The sequence below is a fragment of the Ascidia mentula genome, chromosome 1, assembly GCF_947561715.1.
Source record: "Ascidia mentula chromosome 1, kaAscMent1.1, whole genome shotgun sequence".
NCBI lineage: Eukaryota > Metazoa > Chordata > Ascidiacea > Phlebobranchia > Ascidiidae > Ascidia > Ascidia mentula.
Genome location: NC_138566.1, coordinates 22617247 through 22640126, shown reverse-complemented (window position 1 = coordinate 22640126; position 22880 = coordinate 22617247). Strand labels below are relative to the sequence as shown.

At 37.2% G+C, this 22880-nt stretch overlaps 3 protein-coding genes across 4 annotated transcripts in view; 1 reads left to right on the top strand and 2 right to left on the bottom strand.

Annotated features, from left to right (window-relative positions):
- Positions 1–675: 675 nt before the first annotated feature.
- The window catches only part of LOC145889760 (uncharacterized), a 33978-nt gene continuing 11773 nt past the window's right edge, over positions 676–22880 (top strand). The window contains exons 1-4 of the mRNA XM_082980793.1: positions 676–699; positions 826–1051; positions 1304–1421; positions 1679–1793. Coding sequence (XP_082836919.1) covers positions 676–699; positions 826–1051; positions 1304–1421; positions 1679–1793 — 483 coding nt within the window. The remainder of the gene's footprint in view (positions 700–825; positions 1052–1303; positions 1422–1678; positions 1794–22880) is intronic.
- On the bottom strand, positions 3060–6538 carry LOC145900024 (uncharacterized). 2 transcript variants are annotated; one of them, XM_082988832.1, is made up of 8 exons: positions 6462–6538; positions 5782–6010; positions 5109–5339; positions 4199–4921; positions 4070–4138; positions 3897–3984; positions 3721–3836; positions 3060–3644 (listed from the first exon to the last, which is right to left on the bottom strand). In XM_082988832.1, exons 2-8 carry the CDS (start codon positions 6002–6004, stop codon positions 3535–3537), a joined length of 1560 nt encoding a protein of 519 aa, XP_082844958.1. In that variant the 5' UTR covers positions 6005–6010; positions 6462–6538; the 3' UTR covers positions 3060–3534. The 2 variants fall into 2 exon arrangements, with proteins under 2 accessions (XP_082844958.1, XP_082844957.1); XM_082988831.1 differs by having other exon boundaries at positions 4070–4921.
- Positions 17765–21422, bottom strand: LOC145913431 (uncharacterized). The gene is made up of 8 exons (XM_083001085.1): positions 21380–21422; positions 20786–20956; positions 19846–20088; positions 19552–19617; positions 18785–18970; positions 18653–18718; positions 18479–18544; positions 17765–18181 (listed from the first exon to the last, which is right to left on the bottom strand). Exons 1-8 carry the CDS (start codon positions 21420–21422, stop codon positions 18033–18035), a joined length of 990 nt encoding a protein of 329 aa, XP_082857211.1. The 3' UTR covers positions 17765–18032.

The window sequence follows — 22880 nt, the reverse complement described above, 5'->3', positions numbered from 1 at the left end:
ATAGGTGGTGTTTAGCTGATGTTGTGTGGGTAGAAAATTTTCGTAACCTGGAGACGAAGTTTGTTGCCGAGATCGCTCCTTATGAGATGCTCTGTTGAAAGGAATATTTAGTAAAAATAAAATAATGCTCACGCGTGTAGTTCCATGCCCTACATTATTCAACATTATGTCCTATTCATCTCTGTATTTCAATTGGAAGAGTCATTGAAACGAAAAATCCACAGTTGAAAAGGATTCGGCCCATATGTCACAAGTCACACATTTCCTGACCGAATATATACTGTTTCCTGTTAGCGCTGGAGAGATGTTCACTGTGCATTATGATGGTATACATAAGGCCTACTTTAAGCCTTCACTAACATATGATTTGATACCATAGTATCGCTTTCACAAGACCCCGCTATATTTACGTTTGATTGAGATCACAACAGACTTTGTGATTAAGGCAGTCGTTCAATGCAATATTGGGCTGAATTTTTGCAAGTATGTGCTGGCTTTATAGTCTGATGTAGTTACTAATAGACCAAATAGGCAAAAACGGACAAGAGTTGTTTAGGCTTGACAGAAGCAAGTATAAGTAGAGATCGCACGTACATCTTGGTAGAGAAAAGAGTAATATTGACATTGTGCAGACGTCTACGCCAGCATGTATAACGTTTTCATAACGTTATAGCTATGACTGCGGCAGCTTATACCAACGTGAGTGATCTCGAAAAGACTTCCTTTCCAAAGTAGCTGAGTGTTTTGACCTGAACACAAAAGGAGCTGCAAAAGTTCATAGCGCCACTGTTTTTTTCTGCAGATTGTTTTGTTAACATTATGCAGAAAGATACGTCTGTCGTCTCACCGATCCAACCGGCCTCCAGCCTTCATGCTGCGGTGCTGAATAGCAAAAACGCAATTGCATCGCAAGAAGGTTACGATGAGTGGAGCACACTCTATGACAGCGATCTGGAGAAGGCGTCTTACATTCTTCCTAAGCTTGCCGCCCAACTATGTAGCAAGTACACTACCAACAATGAAGACACCACAATACTTGATATTGGCGGAGGTAGGTACTGACTGCAAGGTGGCTACCGTGGAGCAGGTGATTATTTTCGTATTTTAGGTGCATGATGGCAACAAAAACAAATCAGACTTAATATTCCTATAGAAAGCAACAGATAGCGCTTTAGGGCAATCTGTATATAGTATATTGTAGTAAAGCAAGTTTAAATGCCACATCGAACCATGATTCCTAACTTTAGTGAAGTAACGAAAGTCAAGTTTATATGGACTATAAAACGGGCATTACCCTCAACAGGAACAGGTCTTGTCGGCAATCATCTACGCAAAAACGAAAGTTTCGTCGGCGCTATTGACATTCTAGACGCCAACATGGAAATGTTATATGTTGCCAGCAAGAAGGGACTTAACTACAGGTAAAAGTGGTGGCATTTTTCCTGAATGGTGACAAGCCGACCGCATACAAGCTATTGGTTTGAAGAAACACAGTAAATAAGATTACATTCATGTGTTGTTTTATATTCTCCACCCAAAATTAACAACATATTCCTACCAGAATGCAAAAAATCAGTACACAGGACAGTTTGATGTATTTCAATCCACTCCAATTCCACACACTTTCAACAGTTATTTTGCTGTTTAATTGAAAACAGTTCAAAACTTCTGTTTCCAGAAACATTATTCGTCATTTTGTGGATAACAAGCTTCCTCTAAGTTCCGATAGTTACGACGCAGCGACCTGCATAGGAGCAATTCTCCCTCAACATTGCCCATCAAGTACAATACAGGCAAGTCTGTGTAATTTTACCGTTTACAAAGTACATACATAAAGACATCTGCTACGTGGCAGACTGTCAACGCGGTAGCGCATTCAAAATTATTTTTTAAATTACCTACTACTTTTTTTTAATATTACAACTCCGTCAACGTGATCGAAGAAGTTGGCGTTTAGGTGCGCCTTTCAGTATGGTTCAAAGCGATTTGCCCTTGTAAATGTCTTAACATTTTCCTGCGAATGTCACAGGCCATGTTCGATGTGGTGAAACCGAATGGAGTTCTGATCTTCAACATTAGCCAAACACCGACCGCAAACTTCAACGCGGATATCAGTAGCTTGTTGCAACGTCTGGAGAAGACAAATAAGATTTTGTTGATGGAAAAACGCACCGAGCCAGTTTATAATACCGAGGGCAAAACTGTATTATATGTGTATAAGAAAATGATGTGAGAACAAAAACAAATAACTGTTCCCATCTCATGTGTGTGTTTTCTTCGTACATCAATTGGTGAAAACAGTACGCATGACACAGGTGATTGCATCAAATAGGCAGTAATTATAACTGCCAATAAAACAAATAAATTATCCTCAGAAAACTGTTTCGGGTGGCTGTTTTTCCTGACCAATCATCGCCATCCCTAAAAATGTGTCCTAGGTGTTCCAGGTTTCAAAAGATGCGAAGTAACGAGATACAAAATCGGTCTGTTTGCTACTGATAACCGTAGTACGCATAATGTCAAAAACCTCATCTCCACTTCAATGTTTAGTCGTAAGGCAATAAGCCAAAATATAATGCGCAAGTGTTGAGGAAGCTGGAGTTTCTTCACGAGATCTTGTCATAGCTGGGTAGACATTGTTACCTCACTCAAAAAACACTAGGCGTGTGTTTTCATTAGAAAGTGGCCACAGTAAAAGTTCTGGCCTTTATTATTACAAATGCACCTATAAACTATAACTACGAGAAGTAAAAAAAGATATGAGAAACGTATTGCGTTCTTTCAGGTTCATCTGTATTGAAAGTCCACACGACAATTTCTACTTCGCATTCTTTTACGTAAATAGAAGCCCAAACTTTAATAATTTTCTATTTTAAACTCGACAAATGCCTGGATTGGTCACAAGTAATTACTGCAATATCACTACCACACAGCGAGTCGCTGTGTATTTTGATAGTAATTAAACCGTATATGGCAATCAGTGTGCCTGCATGTAATAAGATATACAGTTCTTGTTACGCAAAAATATCACAAATTAAAAGCACAAATTAACAAGGAAATGCAAGAATATATTTGCATGCATTTTTGCAGTATAATTCAGAAAAAAATATATGGAGCAACATCTGAAAACTGAACTGGAAATGTAAATACACTGCGATTTAAAAGTAAACGGCATGATATAGCAGCAACATAAAGTGGGAGAGGAGGAAAGCGACGTTAATACAGTTAAAATTTGCCTGTCCGCTGCTGCATTTTACATGAATTACTGTCATATGTTGTGTTGGCGGCGAGCATTTCGTTTAGTATTTGAGTGTTTTGTAGGGCTGGAAAGATTTTGACAAGTACAATGACGACGCAATAGGAGACATGACGTAACAGTTGGGAAAAATTAAACTTGATCATCACTGTGCAGCCACTATTGGACGCTGATAAGAATGCATTTGCAGTAAATTAACTGCAAGAAATCACGTAAGGTATTTGTCAGTAAAGCATAACAGTGTCTTAATTACCAAATGATCATTGCGCGATTGCACACTAGACAGAAAAAGTAATGTAAGCAGCTTCTTCATTTGTTGGAGACAAGTTGTCTTTCACGTTCACGTAACATGGATTTTCCAAAGTATAACCACCAGTTGCAGTAACACCTAAAAGGGCGATGTTTTTTTCTTAACCGCGGTCATGCACATTCGTTTTACAATGTGTACTTGTCCAAAGCCGTACCTGATATTTCTTCGTATGCGCTTTGATTTTGTTGTTGTAGAGCAGGGTTAAGGTTTTCGTAGTTTTCTGTGGACGCTCTCTGAACATTATTATTTTCTGTGCTTCTTTGAGATTCTCTGTCAAATAAAACACTTTTTAAGATTAAAATTGTTTCGTTGGATACATTGTAATTTTACCGTTTGTCATTCCGTTGTTTCCAGATCACAACACAGGACACGATGTTTGTTATAACCAGGATCACAATAATACAAACAAAGATGGGATCTACCAAGGAAAAAAACCGTTTGATGGGATATTTCAGCTTAACATTCATACTAAAGAAAATCTATTTTATAAATTGTCATCTTACCTTTAAAATTACCATCAGTGGTTGCTGCATTTTTCACGCAAGAAATTGTACTTTCATCAGTTGTTGAATCTGGCGTTTTTTTATGTAGGATATCAAATGGTAATGAAATTTTGGTACAATGACACATACCATTCGATACTCGGTGGTTGATTGTTGATTGGGATGGACGTGGGGATGCATGTGGAGTGCCGGGTGCATGTTTGGTTCCGTGTGTTGATGGACGGGTAGCTGGTGCTTGTGTTGTAACTGATGGCGTAGTTGCTGTTGTTGACTCTTTTGTTGTTGCAAGTGATGTTGATGTTGTGGTTCTCATAGCTGTTTCATGTGTGGTTGGTATAGTTGTTTTATGTGTGGTTGGTATAGTTGTTTCATGTGTGGTTTGTATAGTTGTTTCATGTGAGGTTTGTGTAGTTGTTTCATGTGTAGTTGGTATAGTTGTTTCATGTGTGGTTTGTATAGTTGTTTCATGTGTGGTTGGTATAGTTGTTTCATGTGTGGTTGGTATAGTTGTTTCATGTGTGGTTGGTATAGTTGTTTTATGTGTGGTTGGTATAGTTGTTTTGTGTGTGGTTGGTATAGTTGTTTCATGTGTGGTTTGTATAGTTGTTTCATGTGAGGTTTGTATAGTTGTTTCATGGTTGGTTGGTATAGTTGTTTCATGTGTGGTTTGTGTAGTTGTTTCATGTGTGGTTGGTATAGTTGTTTCATGGGTGGTTGGTATAGTTGTTTCATGTGTGGTTGGTATTGTTGTTACATGTGTGGTTGGTATTGTTGTGTCATGTGTGGTTGGTATAGTTGTTTCATGTGTGGTTGATATAGTTGCTGTATAGTTGTGTTGTGCGTGGATATTTGCTAAATAAAAGTTTGTGTGACATCAAAGCTGGAAACTTTGAATTAAAGCCGTAAATTCCACAACCACATTATGTTCCTTGCAGAAGAATGATTTTACATTAAATTTTAACAATTTGTCGCTGTTTGGGATTATAATAAAAGATTTTCGTCGGGAGAGCATTATTAAAGTGAAGTCATTAATTCTTACTTTGACAAATATATCTTGATGTGTATGAACAGGGAACATCTCTCCATCCGAATGTTGAATCAAGTACATAAATCCAACCCATTATCACACAATCCTCATTTCCTCCAGTGTTGCCCGGTTCCCCTGTACCTGGAACCCACTGTGCTACATCAACACTTGTTCCATCTGTCCACTGAAACTTGTTGGTTCCTGTGACTCTCGTAGCACCGATGTAAAACGAAAAGGGGTAGCCTGTGGAACAGATTGTGGTGTCAATTTCAAAAGCTTGTTTTCTTCCCGTATATCGTTATTAATATTTGCTCCACATCAGGTTAAGTGAGTGTGACTCAAACACATAGGCCTACCAAGTATTTAAAACTGATGTTGAAACAATCAGGGCAATAAACCTTCTACAATTTCTGTAGAATCTAATTACATTTTTAGGTTCATTTGTTAGAAACGAGAAGGAAAGACATATTTTTATCACAGGTTTTCCTATTTTTATTTGTTAAATGATCCCACGTCAATGATGACGTTTGCAACGAAAGAAATTTTCTTTGAAGCAAATTTACATTTTATTGAAAATTAACATGTTGCAGCTCTCTCTCCGACTAGAAACCTCTAAGCGGAAATTCATAATAAACATTGATATGAGCATTTTTTAACCTCACTTAGAACACAGAAATTGTCTTACCAGTTACATTTATCTTTCCAATAAGAAAGTTGAACACTTGAGTTGTTTTAACATTTGCCACACTTGCATTTCTTGCAGCACATCCACTTTGAGCTTGAGTGTAGGAACTGGCTGCAGTGTATTCGATGTAAAATTCTTCACCTTGAAACTGGTGCCAGGTTTGAGCTTCGACACGTAAAACTAACAAAATGATCGAACTAGCAAACCCAAGTTTTCCCACCATAATGACCTACAAAAGAATAACGAATAACAAACATTGCACAAGAAAGTGATTCCCTTGTCAAAACTTTCCTCCATCACTGTGCAAACACGCGCATGTTTTCAAACTAGTGTTTGTGCTACATATGGACAAACATTGTGAAAGCAAATCGAAATTCAGTAATTGTGATGGTTTAACCCCAGCAACATGTTTTGAGACAGAAATCAAACACAAATCTAAACGATCAAAATTGTCTCAAATTGTCGAAATACCTTTTTCTATGGTTTCTGGTCGCCTGTCACCCATTTCATTTTCTTGCAATTAAGAAACGCGTACGTACAAGTCGCAAAACGTTTGACATAATTAAATTAATACATTTTTACTGTTTATTTGTTACCTTGATATAAACATTGAGAGCAACCGCAGGTCTTACAAAACAACTCTTATTTTGAATCGTAAGAAAAACCTACATAATACTCACAGTTTGCGAACCGTAGTACTGGTTTTCCTTTTTCCTACAGGTATACCTTAGTAGTTGACTCTTACTCTACAAAATTTTACTGATCATACATGTATGAGAAACCAGGAAACAGCATCATGTAACACAAAACGTCACAGAGGTTTCCCTGACGTATTGTGTGGGTGAAACGTACGTAGGCTTGCATAAGTTGTGTCACAAACAATTGAACAAGCTTGCTCTAGTAATGTTCTATGTATAAATTTTATGTGGCACATATATCTCTGTTTGCAGTCTTTTGGCTTTCGGTGTTGATGCTCATCTCCAAGACTGAACGTAAAATAATTTGGACATTAAATAATAAAATACAAAACTGCAGTAGTAGTTTAATTATAGGAGTGATCGCCAATACATCCATTGTCTTTCTGTGAAAAAGCAACAGCGTTTATAACACAATTCAGGATTTTATAAGAGGTGTCCTTAAGCACACGTATACATATACCCACTTGCAAGTTACCTGTGGTAAACAAATGTAAAGACTGTATGTACATCGAATTCCAAGAGGAAGTCATACAAGGGAGAAACACCTATAATGTCTAAAAGGTGATTTATTTACAGAAATCATACAAAGACTTCCCTTTTAATAGGACGCACTTTTGCATAATTATGTTTTACATGAATTCGAAGAGCATAAACATTATTTCGTGAGCTGCAATGTTGACATTTAAAACCTGAACGTCAATGTTAGACCAAGAAATCGATTTGGTATGAGAGTTTAAGGAGAATGTGTTAGTCATGAACATCGTATTGCCTCAAAGTCATGTTTTAAAGCGTTACGTAATCACAGTGTCACGGTTCATCGATAATCGCACGCGTTTTAAAGCTATAATTATTCTGTGTTGCAATGCAGGATATGTGGAAAAAATATAGCGCACAGACTGCGAGGTATTACATATACATGCGTAAAATGTCTAAATATTCACGCTTAAAAGTTAAGATTTGTGTGTTTTGTATATGTAGCAACACGCAGAGAAAATAGATACTTTTTCAATGCACTTTTAGCAGCATTTTTTTGGCTTCTGTGTCAACATGTCAAAGTTCATCTATGTGATAACCATTGAACATATTGTTAACGCTCAAACCTGGCATCAGTTTCAAGTTGAAGAGTATTACATCGAATACAGTACAGCCAGTTCTCTTGTTCAAGCTCTACGTAGATGTGCTGCAAGAAATGCTAATGTGGCAAATGTTAAAACAACTCAAGTGTTCAACTTTCTTGTTGGAAAGATATATGTTACAAGTGCATTTTTTGTTTTAATGGTACACACGTTGTGATTTCGATATGTTTGTGTTTGGAAATCAGGTGCTACAACAAGCACGGCGAATGAACAAACGTCACTTTACACGGAATTTTCTACTATTGCGTCAAGTAATCTATCTAACATGCTTACAACCCCTACTGCAAATGTTCGTCGTCAAAACTTTGATTAAAGGTATAGGTAAACTTGGTTGTTCCAAAGATAACAGGAATTTGAATAAAGTAACTCAATTAATTTAAATTCGATTTGTCCAAAACCTTAATCAAGGTAAAAATCACCTTGATTAAACACTGCAATAAACATGACAATGATTTATTTGTGGCGTCATGCCTGCAGCAATAACAAACTATTTACGTAACTAATATTGAAAATAACATTTTCAGAAACAACTTCTAATTACTGGGCTTCAACAACGAAACCAGAAGAACAATTAGGTACAAAATTAATAAACAAACAAACCAATCTAACACACCAAAACCGTCAGATTTAGATTAATTATTATTGTTATTATTTTTTATTATTATTTTTGCACATTTAGTTAAGGGAACGAGTGACATTTTTTCACCTGCTCTTATTGTCTCATTGGTGGGAGTTGTTATCCTGGCAACAGGCATTGTCTTGTTCATTTGCTTTCGCAGGCGGAAAAGGTAACAAAATGTTTGTTATTTGTATTTACTCTAGGTTACGTACTTACATAAATTAAAGTAGAAATGAAAGGTGCATTGGGTTTCAAACGTGACATAGCTCTGGTTACATTTAAAAAAATTAAAAAAGTTTATTTAAGTAAAGCTCTGGTAACTTTTAAAATTTAAAAAAGTTTTTATTTAAGTTCCCATAAATTAACATAGAACCTGGAAAATCAATCATAAAAAAAATCCAAAATATTTCTAGGCCACGTAAGCGAAATCAACACAAATACGCCGAAATTGCTAAGAAATGGACATGTTAATGTGTGTTGTGAAAGTAATGTATTATGTAAGTTGCCTGTTATATTACATTAAAACTTTAATATATTTATTTTTAATAACAGAAGGAGCAAAAATTACAAGCGAGCAACCCAACACCGTAACTTACGTCAATCAAACCGTCACTGAATCCGGGAACGATTTACGCAACTACAAATTTACAGGAAAAGTAACAAGCAACTAAAAGTATAAGTGCAACGCCAGAGGGCGGTATGGTGGGGCAGTTGCAAAGGGAAAGATTTGTTCACCACAAAAAAGTGCTTCCAGGAAAGTGGTTTTACGCTAATTTTTGTCGTTTTGAACACAGAGGGTTTATTTAGACTTGCTGACATCACGGTATGCCGAGGTATTACAGATGAGTGTTTTACAGATGAGTGTCCGCTTGACGTCGCTCTTGGTCGGTGGGGTGTCAGGCTTAGGGGTTCAAACCCAGGTGTGGTCAAAAAAATAAAAAAACAAAAAAATATCTTTGGCACGAATCCCGATCAGGTTTACTTCTAGGTATCTTAGACGGGCGCATGACCGATATTGCCAATACCCCGCCCACCTAATAACGAATTTGTTTTTGACATGCTCAATACTGCCGCTTCTTTCCTACGCGTGAGGCGAGCCGTGTCCGTTAGGTGGAGTAAGCCTTAATTTCATGCAGCGCCACCGGTGGCTGCATTGACCAAACGCTCGACCCGTATACCAAAAATAAAACCTGATCGGGATTTGTGTTCAGGATATCCTGGGTTCAAATCCCGATGTGGTCCAAAAAAAAGACGAACGTAATTTGTTATGTTTGTTTTACCTTTTCGCTTTGTTCCCCTTCCTTTTATGTGTGAATCTGTACTGTGGTAGCATAAAGGTACAAGAACTATTTAACTTTGTGTAGAATGTTCAATAGAATGGGCTTTGTTTTGTATTTTGTATTACAAAGGACCTCAACTTGCATCAATTTATTTGTCAAGGATATTTATAATGAACTTAAAATCCAAATTTGCTCAAACTTGTTTGTTGAGGTTAAGCATGAAATTTGAATTGTGTTGTCATCGGTTTGTGTACAAAGAAATCTGTTTTATCCACTTTTGTGTAAATATATGCTTTCACTCTATACTCCGATCCTATAATGTTGCGATATATTGTGAGAGTAACACCATGACGACTCTCATTTATAAACAGGCGATTACATCTTATAATTTTTTCTTTAAGTTGTTTATTTAAGCGAATTTTGAGTTTTCGGTGTCTGTGGGACCATAAGACAATCAGAGTTCCTGTCTTTTGTATAATTTACTGGTCAAGTTATGCAAAAATGACGCAAAACAGGATCATTTTAACAAGAAAATGCAAGTATACTTTTATATGCATTTTCGCAGCATAAATCAGAAAAAAATCACAATAATTCACAATTTTCTATTCTTTCTGCAAGATTCAGTTGGCAAACGGTTAAATCAAAATGAACAGATGATTATCAGTCTTAACAAATTTTAAGCCGGAGAACAGTATAATGCTTCTCTGTCAAGAAAGCTGTGCCTGTCCAAGCGATAATAGATTCTAATGGAATACAGCAGAGGAAGTAGGCAACGTTGCCGTAATACCGTTAAAACTTGTCTTTGTCAACTACAATGTACAGAAATTGCTGTAGAATCATTTAATGTGTTAACAGCAAGAAATACGTTCAGTATCTAATTATTGCATGATTTCAGTGCAAAAAAACGTTATGCCCAGTACAACGGCGATAGGAGACATGAAGTAACACTTAGGATCACATAATGTAAATGCCACACATCACCCAGAAAAATGTAATCCTGCCCAATAGTAAGCACAAGCACTGCGCAGCCTCTATGGGACGATCATAAAAATGCATTTGCAGTGAACTAGATGCAAGAAAAAGACATAAATCATGTAAGGTATGTAGGCTAAGTAAAGCATAACAGTGTCGTCGTTACCAAATGATCATTGCGCAAATACACACCACGAAGTTTTATTAATGCGTGCGAATGTAAACTAGACAGAAAAAGTAATGTAAGACGCATCTTCATTTGTTGCAGATACGTTGCCTTTCACGTTCACGTAACATGGATTTCTCGACGCGGAACCACTAGTTGCGGTAACACCTAAAACGGTGACGCTTTTTTCTTAAACGCGGACATGAATACTGGGTTTACGAAGTCTACGTCCAAATTCATACCTGATATTTTCTCGTATGCGTATTGATTTTGTTGTTGTGCAGGATCAAGGTTTTCGTAGTTCTCTGTGCACTCTCTATGACGAGCCCTTTCACATTCTGTGTTGCTTAGTGATTCACTTCTGAGCCAAATGCTATTTAAGTTCAAAATTGTTTCGTTGGATGTAATTTTACCGTTTGTCATTTCGTTGTTTCCAGATCACAACACAGGAAACGATGTTTGTTATAACCAGGAACACAATAATACAAACAAAGATGGGATCTTCATACAAAGAAGGAAACACGTGCCACATTATATTTAAGGTTGTTATATTTCAACAATTTCCAGTTTACCTTTAAGACTGCTATCAGACGTTCCTGCATTTTTCACGAAAGAAATTGAACTCGGTGCAGTTGTTGATTCTTAATGTTAAAATACAAGAAGAATTCTGACGTTTTTTTAAGTAGGCTTTTGAATGTTAATGAACTTTCGGTACAATGACCCATACCATACGATATTCGGTTGTTCATTGTAGATTGAGATGTACGTGAGGATGCATGTGGAGTGGACGCAGGTTTGGTTTCGTGTGTTGATGGGCGTGTAGTTGCTGCTTGTGTTGTTACAGGTGACGTAGATGCTGTTGTTGAGTCTGTTGTTGTTACAAGACTAAGCTTAGTCGTTGACTGTTGTGTTTTGATTTCTGTAAAATGAATATTTTTGTAGTGTGTGTTGGCATGTTTATCGTAGGCGAATTGATGCAACTACAGAATATTCCGTTCTACGTTAAGGATTCAGAACAAAATATTAGTAATTATGTTTTTAGTCTAATGTCCGGGTTTTTGAAAATGCATCATTTTTCTACGCCTTTTCGTATTAAAAGTAATTCAACTTTGCTCGAAAATATCAAGCGCATGTAGCGTGGAAATCGTAAGCAGTTCAGTTAAAAATTAACTGTCCTGAGACCGCATCATAATGATTATTGACGATTATTCTCACATTAAATCTTCCAGAAGCGCAATATGTAGGTTATCATTTCTTCTTACTTTGACAAATATATCTTGATGTGTGTGAACAGGAAACATCTCTCCACCCGAATGTTGAATCAAGTTCATAAATCCAACCCATTATCACACAATCCTCATTTCCTCCTTGGTTGTTTGGTGCCCCTGTACTCCACTGTGCTACATCAACACTTGTTCTATCTGTCCACTGAAACTTGTTGGTTCCTGTGACTCTCGTAGCACCGATGTAAAACGAGTAGGGAACGTCTTTATGAACATGCACATTATCATTTTCAAAATCAACCCGGCCTGCAAAAAGTTTCTTACTTGTTACATTTATTTTCCTAACAAGAAAGTCGAACACTCGAGTTGTTTTAACATTAGTCACATTAGCATTTCTTGCAGCACATCCACTTTGAGCTTGAGCATAAGAACTGGCTGCACTGTATTCGATGAAATACTCGTAATCTTGAAACTGATTCCAGACTGGGGTTTCCACTTGTAAAAACAAATAAATAATTGAAATCCAAATTTTAAACATTTTTGCCTTTGTAACATAAACAAGAATAATTACATTGCACAAAAAATGATCCCATTTCCAACACTTCCTTTTATAACTGCACGAACATCAGTAGGTTTTCAACCCACGCTACGTATGATTACACAATGTATTGTAATAAGAAAAGAGTGTAAATGCAATATTTTGTTTCACACTGACAATATCGTTGATAATTTTGATGTTAATTACGCATGACCGAAACGGTAACGCTTCATGATTATATGATATGACTGACAGACATGAATCCATTACTTTGAAAAACGGATGGATTGATACAGCTTTTATTAAAAAAATATTCGCACGTTTTAATATTTTCATTCTAGACTTTTGAACCATAAAGTGCCAGTATGAAATGAACGTAAATATATAGATACGGTGAGCATACATTGGTTTGTTGGCTGCTATAAATGTCATTTAGTCGGCTTTACCATCAGCATTACGCACGCAATTTACAAAGATTCTCACATAAAATTGTCCTTTGACAAATATATCTCGATGTTTGTGAACATGGTTGATCTCTCCATCTGAATGTTGAATCAAGTTCATAAATCCAGCCCATTATCACACAATTCTCTGGCTCATCATTTAATCCTTTGTGGGTTGGTTCTCCTGTACTCCACTGTGCTACATCAACACTTGTTCCATCTGTCCACTGAAACTTGTTGGTTCCGGTGACTCTCGTAGCACCAATGTAAAACGAGTAGGGAATGTCTGAAAATCAACTACGCGCGTGAACAAAGAGTTTCGTAAATGCTGAAATATTGCTTACATTGTACAATTTTACTAACAAACATTTCATTAACTGCAATGTTTTTGGCACTTATAAATTTTTTGCAATTATTGTTTGGCGCTTTGATAAAGAGTTACCAACAGAAATTAATTGTATATCACTAATTTTAACGCTATATTTTACGAATTTCTGGAGCACCTGTCACACTTATCTTTTCGACAAGAAAGTTGAACACTTGTGTTGTTTTAACATTTGCCACATTAGCATTTCTTGCAGCACATCCACTTTGAGCTTGAGCATATGAACTGACTGCACTGTATTCCATGTAATACTCTCCACCTTCAAACTGATGCCATATTAGGGATTCAACTTGTGAAACGAAACAAACGTTTAAAATCCAGAAGCTAAACATTTATGTTGTCTTGTGTTGAACAAGCATGAGCTATGCAAGAACGACGAACCAGTAACGAACAACAATTCCAAAACAACCTTTAGTCTCTGTACAAACACAAGTAGCTTTTCAACCCACATGGTATTAAAATAAACACCACAATATTTTGATAGCGATTCGGTGGATATGCAACATTGTGTAGCGCGGGAACAGTGTTTTCACGATTCGCTTAAATGACACTTCAGCAGTGTTACGTTTCCATGTGCATGGCTGAAAATGGTGAAAAACAATTTTTTTCCCTAAAAACGATTGGAATGTTAAACATAAACTGCACTCAAAACGAAAAAGTTAACATTCACGCTTTTAGCTCTTTTTGCTTTAGCGACGAAGATAGTCAGCGACAAAGAAATTGTGCATGAATAAAGTATGCATTAAAAAATAAATATTGTAGCATCTTCATTCACTATTTCAGTAGTTGTGCCGAAGCGTATTAACGTGCGTTTTTCTTTTCGCTCTTTAGAGTCATGCGCGCATATGGCGTGTTACCGACATTTTCATCACGCACCAAATGATCTCAACCGCCTTTTCATATGGGAAGACATCAGCTTCCCTTTCTAAAAGTACACTGGAACACCTCGTCAAGTAACAGTTGGTCTCAACCCACATCGTTTGTATCCTATTTGAATGTTGTGACTAAATTTCCCAGTGCATACGCAGAAACCCATCTCTAAGCAGCTAAAGAGTAAGTTTTAAATCCACTAGGCTTTCATATCCTCAATATGAATGCTTAGACGCCTCCGTACAATGCTACGCCGAACATATGTTGTAACGAAGGCCAATATCAGCTTTACTGTACATCTAACCAACATGACTTCCTACGTTTACGTTTGAATTAAAATATTTGATACAATTGTATTTGGTGCAGAATAATGCATTCAACCACATACAACACCAAAATGTCACCGACAGGTTCCAGAGAAGTTTTAACAAAGGACCACTATTATTCGGTAAACATGCCAAGCTAATCTCTGTACAACACAAGCAGCTTTTCAACCCACATGGTGTTAAAATAAACACCACAATATTGTGATAGCTGTTCGGTGGATATGCAGCATTGGGTAGCGCGTGAACAGTCAGTTTTCAATTTGCGTAAAGAATATTTTACTCCAAAACTCGTGAAACACGAGCGCCAAAGTTATTTAATATAAACGATTTGAACATGAAATAACAATTTTCTGTTAGAGTACAAACCTTTATGACAAACAAATGGGTGCTATTTACTCAATTTAGAACCAAAATGAAACGCCTCTACACAATTTCTGAGAAACGAAAGGAACACAGTCACACCAACGGACTGACCAGTCGCAAATAACTGCCTCATTTTTAAATCCTTCACAGGTGCAACCACACCAACAGTACAAGATATTGAGGATTAGGTTGATCCCACATATTTGCTTTGCAACAAATCGAAACATTTGCTTTGTGTACCCTGGCATCACACGTTAATGTTGGAGTCGATGCGTTGGAAAACAACAACTCCTTCAGCAATTGTTGGTCTCTCGAGAAAGACGGGAAAACCCAAAAATATTTCTCACTAATTTTACAACGTTATTATTTTACGAAAGTACGCCAATCCAGTGTTTTTAGTTGAGGAATTGTATGTTATTGAGCATTCACCTAATTTCCACACAAGCATTTCTTGCTCTTCTTTGAGCTTTAACATGACTTCATTGTATTCAATGTAATACTCTTAACCTTGAACCAATCAAATAATTAAACTCCATATCCTAAACATTTTTACCTTTGTGATAATCTTCATCAAATGATCCAACTTTTGACGCTTCACTTTACAAACATACACAGGTTTACAACCCACATTATTCATGATCATTTACGTAATATTTTTTGAGTACATTGACAACAAAAGAAAGTACGCCACGCAAACTTACGTAATAGGCAAAAATACAAGAAAGGTGATTGATAAAAGCTTTGTGATCATAATGCTGCCACTGTTAGGTAGCGTATGAACAATATCGTTTGTTTTCCTGTGCACTGTTGTATGTACGCGTAGGTGAGCCTCTCGACTGACAAGTATATTTGGCAATATTTCTAATGCCTGAGTCACTAAATCGTTTATGTCAATTTTCCACTTGCTTGTTGTAAAGAATATAAACATGAAACGTGTATAAAGTGTATTTAACCACCTTTTTATACAAAACACAATCACTCCCATTTGGTTACGTCCGTTGCAAATGACACAGTTTAACAAATCCAGACGAAACAATAGTCACAACATCGAAATTTAATTGCGCCTTTCAAATACGAATAGGATACTTTATTGTCTATTACCTAGTTATGTGTACCCAACAGATCGTACCATCACCACAAATTGTTACTAGTTAGCTTATCAGCCAGTTCAGCGCAACAGTCACCAGGTGCACTGACGAGACCTATTTATAGTCACATTTATAACGTTTACATGTCACATTAAACACCTACCTGCGACTATTCTCTGGCTAATGTATCTTGAAGTGTGATCACAGGAAATGTCTTCCCATCTGTATTTTTCATCAAAGTGATTGTCGTGTCTACCCATGATCACACAATGTTCATTTCTCCCTTTCGGTTCCCCTGTGTCAACATTCCAAACATTAGATCCGTCCATCCAACGAAATTCCCGGGTGTTGCCGACTTCTGTCGCTCCAATGTAGTAGGAATATGATGAATCCACGGTCAACAAAGTCAACAAACATTTTTAAGGCAAGTTAAGAATATATATTTTGTCAACAAAAATTCCTTGGGGGTTGAAATCAAGACATAGCTTTAAAGAAAGTTACAACAGCATAGTTTAACCGCAAACCACTGTTGTACTAAAACGAAAGATCTACTTTTAAAGTTCCGAATTTGTGCAATGAGAAATGTGTGTAGTTCATTCGATTTGACATTCACAACACTGGCATTGTGACTTGCACAGCCTAAAACGGCCTCCTCAAACGACCCGTCGACGTCATTAGCAACCAGGTACTCAAAACCCTGAAACTTTCCCCAATTCTGAGAAACAACCTCGCTTGTGCAAGAAACTAGTATTAAATGCAGAAACCACAGAAGGTCCATCACTAAAACTGCTGCAGAATGGGAAATATCAGTGATGTGCAACTAATGACTGCATGAAGGTTTACTCATGCCACCCACAAGGATTTGAAGTAATACGCTCTATTATTATTATTTTACAAGAAAATATAACAACATCATCAGCATATCTGAAAATAAACGTATTAAAAACAAATTAATATGAACAGAGACACGTTGACGTCTCAGTGATACAAAAAACATTTCATTAACTTAAAAACAAATTGAATGCAATCGTGAGGAACAACTGCTGTATGTATATAAAGCGGCCAAAATATGGCAGTTTCTTTTATTAGACATTGATGCCATCATCATAAATCATAATTCCAATCATCATTTTTGGCTACATTCTTTTCATCAATAAGTTGTGGTACCAATTACTGTAACGCAGTATGGGCTGCTTTCTTTTGTGGCACGAATTACTATGGTCAAAGGTTAGAGATTAAGATACAACAATTTACATATAGCCACAATTTTGAACGGTGAAATGTTGAACACGGTTTTAATATTTCCTACACACCAACTTAAACTTGGGAAGGCATGCTCGTAAGTAACCTTGGCACTTATGCCAGTATTGAGTTTTAACGGAGGGAACAATCGTTTACTGGACAGAAGAGTTTGCATCACATCGTCCAACCGTTTCAAACGTTTGCAATTTAGTGAAGTTTGTCATTACTTGGCAAGATTTTGAAACTTTGATGCATTACTGACAATTTGTTTTCTCACATACGTCACTATACCTGCTACTTATTTACTTCCTCGTCATAGGTTGCCAGCAAAGCTGACTCGTAAACGTCTACTTATGATTTTGCCACCTACATACCCTCTTTGCGCATGATATACGACTTGCTGGCAAGACGTTGTTTGGCAAGGATCGTCCATATAGAAGGAAAATCTAATAAACTCAAATTTATTCTCACCGGGGCAAAACGATTAACCTAATTTTAACTTAAGAGCAACTGCGGGCATTAATCGGCAATTGGGATGTCATTGACCTTTGAAATCATGTAAGGGTATAAGTATTTAATAAAACGCAAATATCGTAAAGCTACATTGTATGTAATTATTCCAACGTGTGACAGTAAGTATGCGGCAAGAGAAATCGCGCCAGTTATGTTAACGAAAGAACCTACACATACGAATCACAGTAATGACGTTAAAATGCACGAAATACACAAGTGTAAACACGTTACTTACGTTACTCAATTGCGTAGTTAGGTGAGTTGACGCCAAACGAGATTGGTTCTTCCGCTTATGTTAACAACAATCTAAATAAACTAACCACAGTAATACAATTTGCAGAACCACGTGTAACGTTAAAATACACGAAATACACAACACATAAATTTGATCAATTACAAATTGTAACGCAAAAACGCTGACAACGACAACTACTGTTGCCTTTTCCACCAATGTAGTCGTTTATATTCGTGTGTGGTGTTTCATTGCTCGTCGCAGATGTTGGTTCCTGTGTTGTTTGCTTCTCAGTATTTCCGGTTTCTGTAGATTACAGAATAATGTTATAGGTGAATAGATAAAAAAAAGCGTAACGCCTGGTATAAGTATTTTGCTGGCCGCAGGTTCAAAACTTTCTCTAGGGATGTTACTATATCCAAAACTTATTGCGACGAAATTTACTCGACTCTGGCCGCAAGACGAGTAGATATTTAAGTATGCTCGCTACTGACGCTAGTGGTGAGAAAAGATCAATTTTGTGAAAACGTTTGTCAACCATTACAACAATATTTCAGTGTCATAATTTGCTGTTTATTAAAACAATGAAACTATGCTTCTTACGTGATATTGATTTTGTTGTAGCCTTTATTCCAGCTGTTGATTTGAGTGTGGTGGTAAGAGTCTTATCTGATAGAAAAATATACCAGTTTGCTTGCATTTCTGTCCCATGGGACTTGCATTTATGTCCCATTGCTTGCATTTATGCAAAACATGCATGTTTTTTTGAACGTCTACCTCGGATTGCTGGTGCTGTAGTGTGGAGCCCAAGTGTTGACTTGAGCGTAGGTGGTGTAGTCTGATCTAAAGTAAAATATCGGGTCGAAATTTTAGCCGGCACGGTTGCGCTGTCATACAAAATGAACATACCAGTTTCCTTAATTGCATAGAAAGTGGTTGATTGATAAGCTGTGACGATCGTCGTAGTAGGTTTAGTTTTAGGTTCAGTTGCAGTTGTTTTGGCCAATAAAACTTGGGAAAGTGTTGAGCTTGTAATTGCTTCCCATGTGGTGGAAATTTCTTGACTAGCTGAGTGTTGACTAGCCACTGCTGTGTCTGTAATCATATCCGTAGCTGTGTACTGTGTCATAGCTGTGCGTGGGTTGGGAAAGGTGATTCCTTATCGGTGCCAATACAAACTGCACCTTACTAACGTTAAACAATGGTATTGTAGGGATTTTGGCTTGTCGTAATTCGAATATTTATTGATGTTTTGTTTTAAACTTGTTCTTTCTACTCTTTTACATTTACACCCAGTCTTTCTGACGCCATCGCTTGTTATCTCACTTGCGTTACGTCTTTCAACTATAGCGCTACTTCTTCTACGTCTCCGTTGTCGCGTAATCCCAGCAATTATCTCTTTGTTTCTGTCTCGTCTTTGATGTATCCCTATATATCTGCGAATCTTTCCACAAATAAACAGATCATGATTTTGGATCTCACAGATCATAATGTGATCTCTCTGAGATCATAGTTTTCGATCTCTCAGATCATGGCTTTTGGTCTCATTTTGTTCTGACAGGACCTGCAGGCAGTATGTTGTCTCACCGGCGACGATGCAATTCCTTCAAAATCTTCCGACAAACCAACTGAAAACCCTTCAGTATCTTTGAAAGGAATAAAATTGACAAACCTACCTGGTGTAGATTGTGCTGTGGATTCGAATCCAGCTGTTGATTCAAGCTGGGATGTATCAAGTACAGCTAAAAAGTTGAAATGTCAGTTATTTAAGCATGTTGAGGGCTTTCATGAGTCGAACAATCTATGTAAATTATATTGGAGCAAAAAAAGCAGTGCAATCATTTTTTATTGCCTAAATAAATAACAATTCTTTACACTGAACATGATAAATTGGATATAAGTCATTCAAATCCACGACACACCGTTACATCTTTGACTAATGACAGAGAAGAATAATAATTTATTCTGACCGGCTGTGTTCGTTTGACAAATATATCTTGATGTGTGTGAACAGGAAACATCTCTCCATTCGAATGTTGAATCAAGTTCATAAATCCAACCCATTATCATACAATCCTCATTTCCTCCTTGGTTGTTTGGTTCCCATGTACTCCACTGTGCTACATCAACACTTGTTCCATCTGTCCACTGAAAGTTGTTGGTTCCTTTGACTCTCGTAGCACCGATGTAAAACGAGTAGGGAACATCTAAAACTTTAAGAATCTCGTATCTCGTAAACAGTTGTGAGAATGTTTTTGTATGTTTATGCCACCCAGATTTTTATCATACCTTGGTATCACACCGCGTCTTTTACCAACAAAATCATTTTTGCATGCATGTATTCAAAATTTGCTGCAAAAACAATAAATAACCCCTACACCAGCAATCCTTAGATTTTACCCTGCAATAATTGACCTATGAGGACACATGAATTCCTTTATGTGAGTAACGTGTGTTTACTTTTCCCACTTAGTAACGAGGTAGAATATCGCTATGCTTTCTACAATACTTCCTGGTGTGCTGTGTAATGGGTCACATGTCACCTCAAGATTTGGAAGTCTAGTGTGTGACTAACAAAATTTATTGGTTTATTATCACGCATAGGCCCAATATAATGGCATGGAATTTATTCCGTGAAGCCTAAAGAGTTATCGTCCTGCTATTTTTTACTATGCAGTTAAACGGCTTGGAGGGATACTGTGTCAAGGCATCCAGGCCCATTGCTATAGTATCGGGTAACCATCGATTAACTACAAGTTCAGGATTTTAGACTTATCTTGGTTGCAAATAACAGTGCAAACTCATAAATCTTATATCCCATATTTCCCAAAGTTTCAGATATTGTAAATATGCTTAAATTTGTTACACTTTTTTTGTTTTGTTGTTACGTATATGTTTATACACATTTACCTGAAAAATTGATTTTCCCAACAAGGAAGTCGAACACTTGAGTTGTTTTAACATTTGCCACATAAGCATTGTATACAGCACATGTACCTTGAGCTTCAGCATAAGAACTGACTGCACTGTATTCGATGTAATACTCGTAACCTTGAAACTGGTGCCAGGTTTGAGCATTGACTGAGAGAAGAATCGAATAAAAAATTAAAAACCTATCCATTAAACCAGACCAGCTGTCAGTCCGAACCGTTAAATTATTCTGTTTTTTTTTTTTTTTGTCCAATCAACTCTAATCCCGCTGTACAAGCCTGAGTGTTTCTTCCGCTTCCGAGTTACCACGTGCAGAATGAAAACCCACACAGTTGATAATGGTTCAACATGTTTTTGTAACAACTTCTTCAGTGTTGTCGCTACGAGACAAGATGTATGATGAACCACAATGGCATGCGTTACTGAATATCTAAATTTACATTTCTGTGTTCGTTTTCACCTCTTTGAGATAGAAAGAAATCTCATTCGAGTATGGGAGAATGTGTATTATATATTGTATATCTTTGGTGCTGTTTTTGCAGGCGGTAGCTCCATGCAGGAAACGCACACTACCTCCTAATTCCATCACACTGCGCCCACAAAACTTCCGACCCATTCTGTTGTTGGAAACTCATCAAGCCATGAAAGTCTGATGTAGCTTGGTCGATATGATGATACTCGCAGGCGGAACCTATTGTAAGTAATGTCTGTAGGAAGGTAGAAATGCAGCCAACATCAAAAACATCTGATTTGGTACCCAATGGTTAATGGCGGTTGTAAAGTCACCACAAAATGGAAGTTGTTCTGGCTATTTAGCTATAAGCTGCTGCAATACAATTTTTGGACATACGGCTTCATCTCCGGTGTACATGAGGGCAGTGCAACTATCTCACCAAAAATGAAACCTGCCTATGTGGAATTACACTACCACAAGATTTCAACACAACAATATAGCGCTATTGCTAGTTTTTTGCCTGTCGCGCAATTAACCTGCTGACTTTGCCGCTTTTCAGTGTCTATACCACTTCTTTTTCTTTTTTCGTTGTCATGTAACTTAGCGCGCTCGGAATAAAAAAAAAAAAAAAACAGTGGCCCTGTCTGCAGATCACTGCACTAAAGAAGGTCACTGTGCTTTTGCCCAAACCGATTCAACAAAAACACGAGAGAACCACGTTGGCCGGGTTTGTGACGTGACGAGCCTCTGATTAAATGATTTAAGACTGCGTGGTGAAATGCAATAACGTTATAGGGGCCACTTGTTGGTTCCGTTTTGGCGTTTTGTTGCGTTGATGGGTCCGATAACACATTTCAAAAAAAGTTTGAGATGGTTGACCGTAACCCCCATTTTCTCGCCTGTGACCCATTGGGCTCTAGAGGACGAAAAAAATTAACTTTCTAATTGTGTTGAAACTAGAGCAGCTATGCGTCGGATGAGTGATGCCTGTTAATTTGTGTATCATGACAATATTATATCAACTTTATACAGGCCAACAATATTTATGTTATGTGGAAACTGAATCTGCAAAGCCTTGGTGTTTCTCTTATAATCTCTATATTAGCATAGAAAACTTCATGAGAACGAAGTTGAATTCTGCGGTAGTTTTTAGAATACTTTTCTTGCAGTTTCAGAAGTTCTACTGTTCATTTTTTACTTTGAACACCAGGACTTTAGGTTTAGCAACACAATAAGTGGGCAAGGAGATTTGCAGGCCCTGTGTGATAATATTGGGAGGAAGTGAATATTCTATATTCCATATGCAAAAGCTACTGTCGCACTTCATGGCAGCAAAACATAATTCAATATGAAATTTTATCATCTATATCAGCGCCTCAAACCTTTCACTAATGTCACACTTCGGGGCACTTAACAACCCAATTATAGAAGCGTGATGACGCCATCAACAATTGGCAACAATTGTGTGGGTGGTTTTCCGAACGCATTCGTATTGGGAGAATTAAAGCCTATCAGTTTCAGTGCAGATTGCATGTAATGCAATATTGTCAAACATCAAAAGACAATGTGGTTTGCTCCGTAAGGTTGCACCTAGTTTGGTGCCCAACGGATGACGGTGAC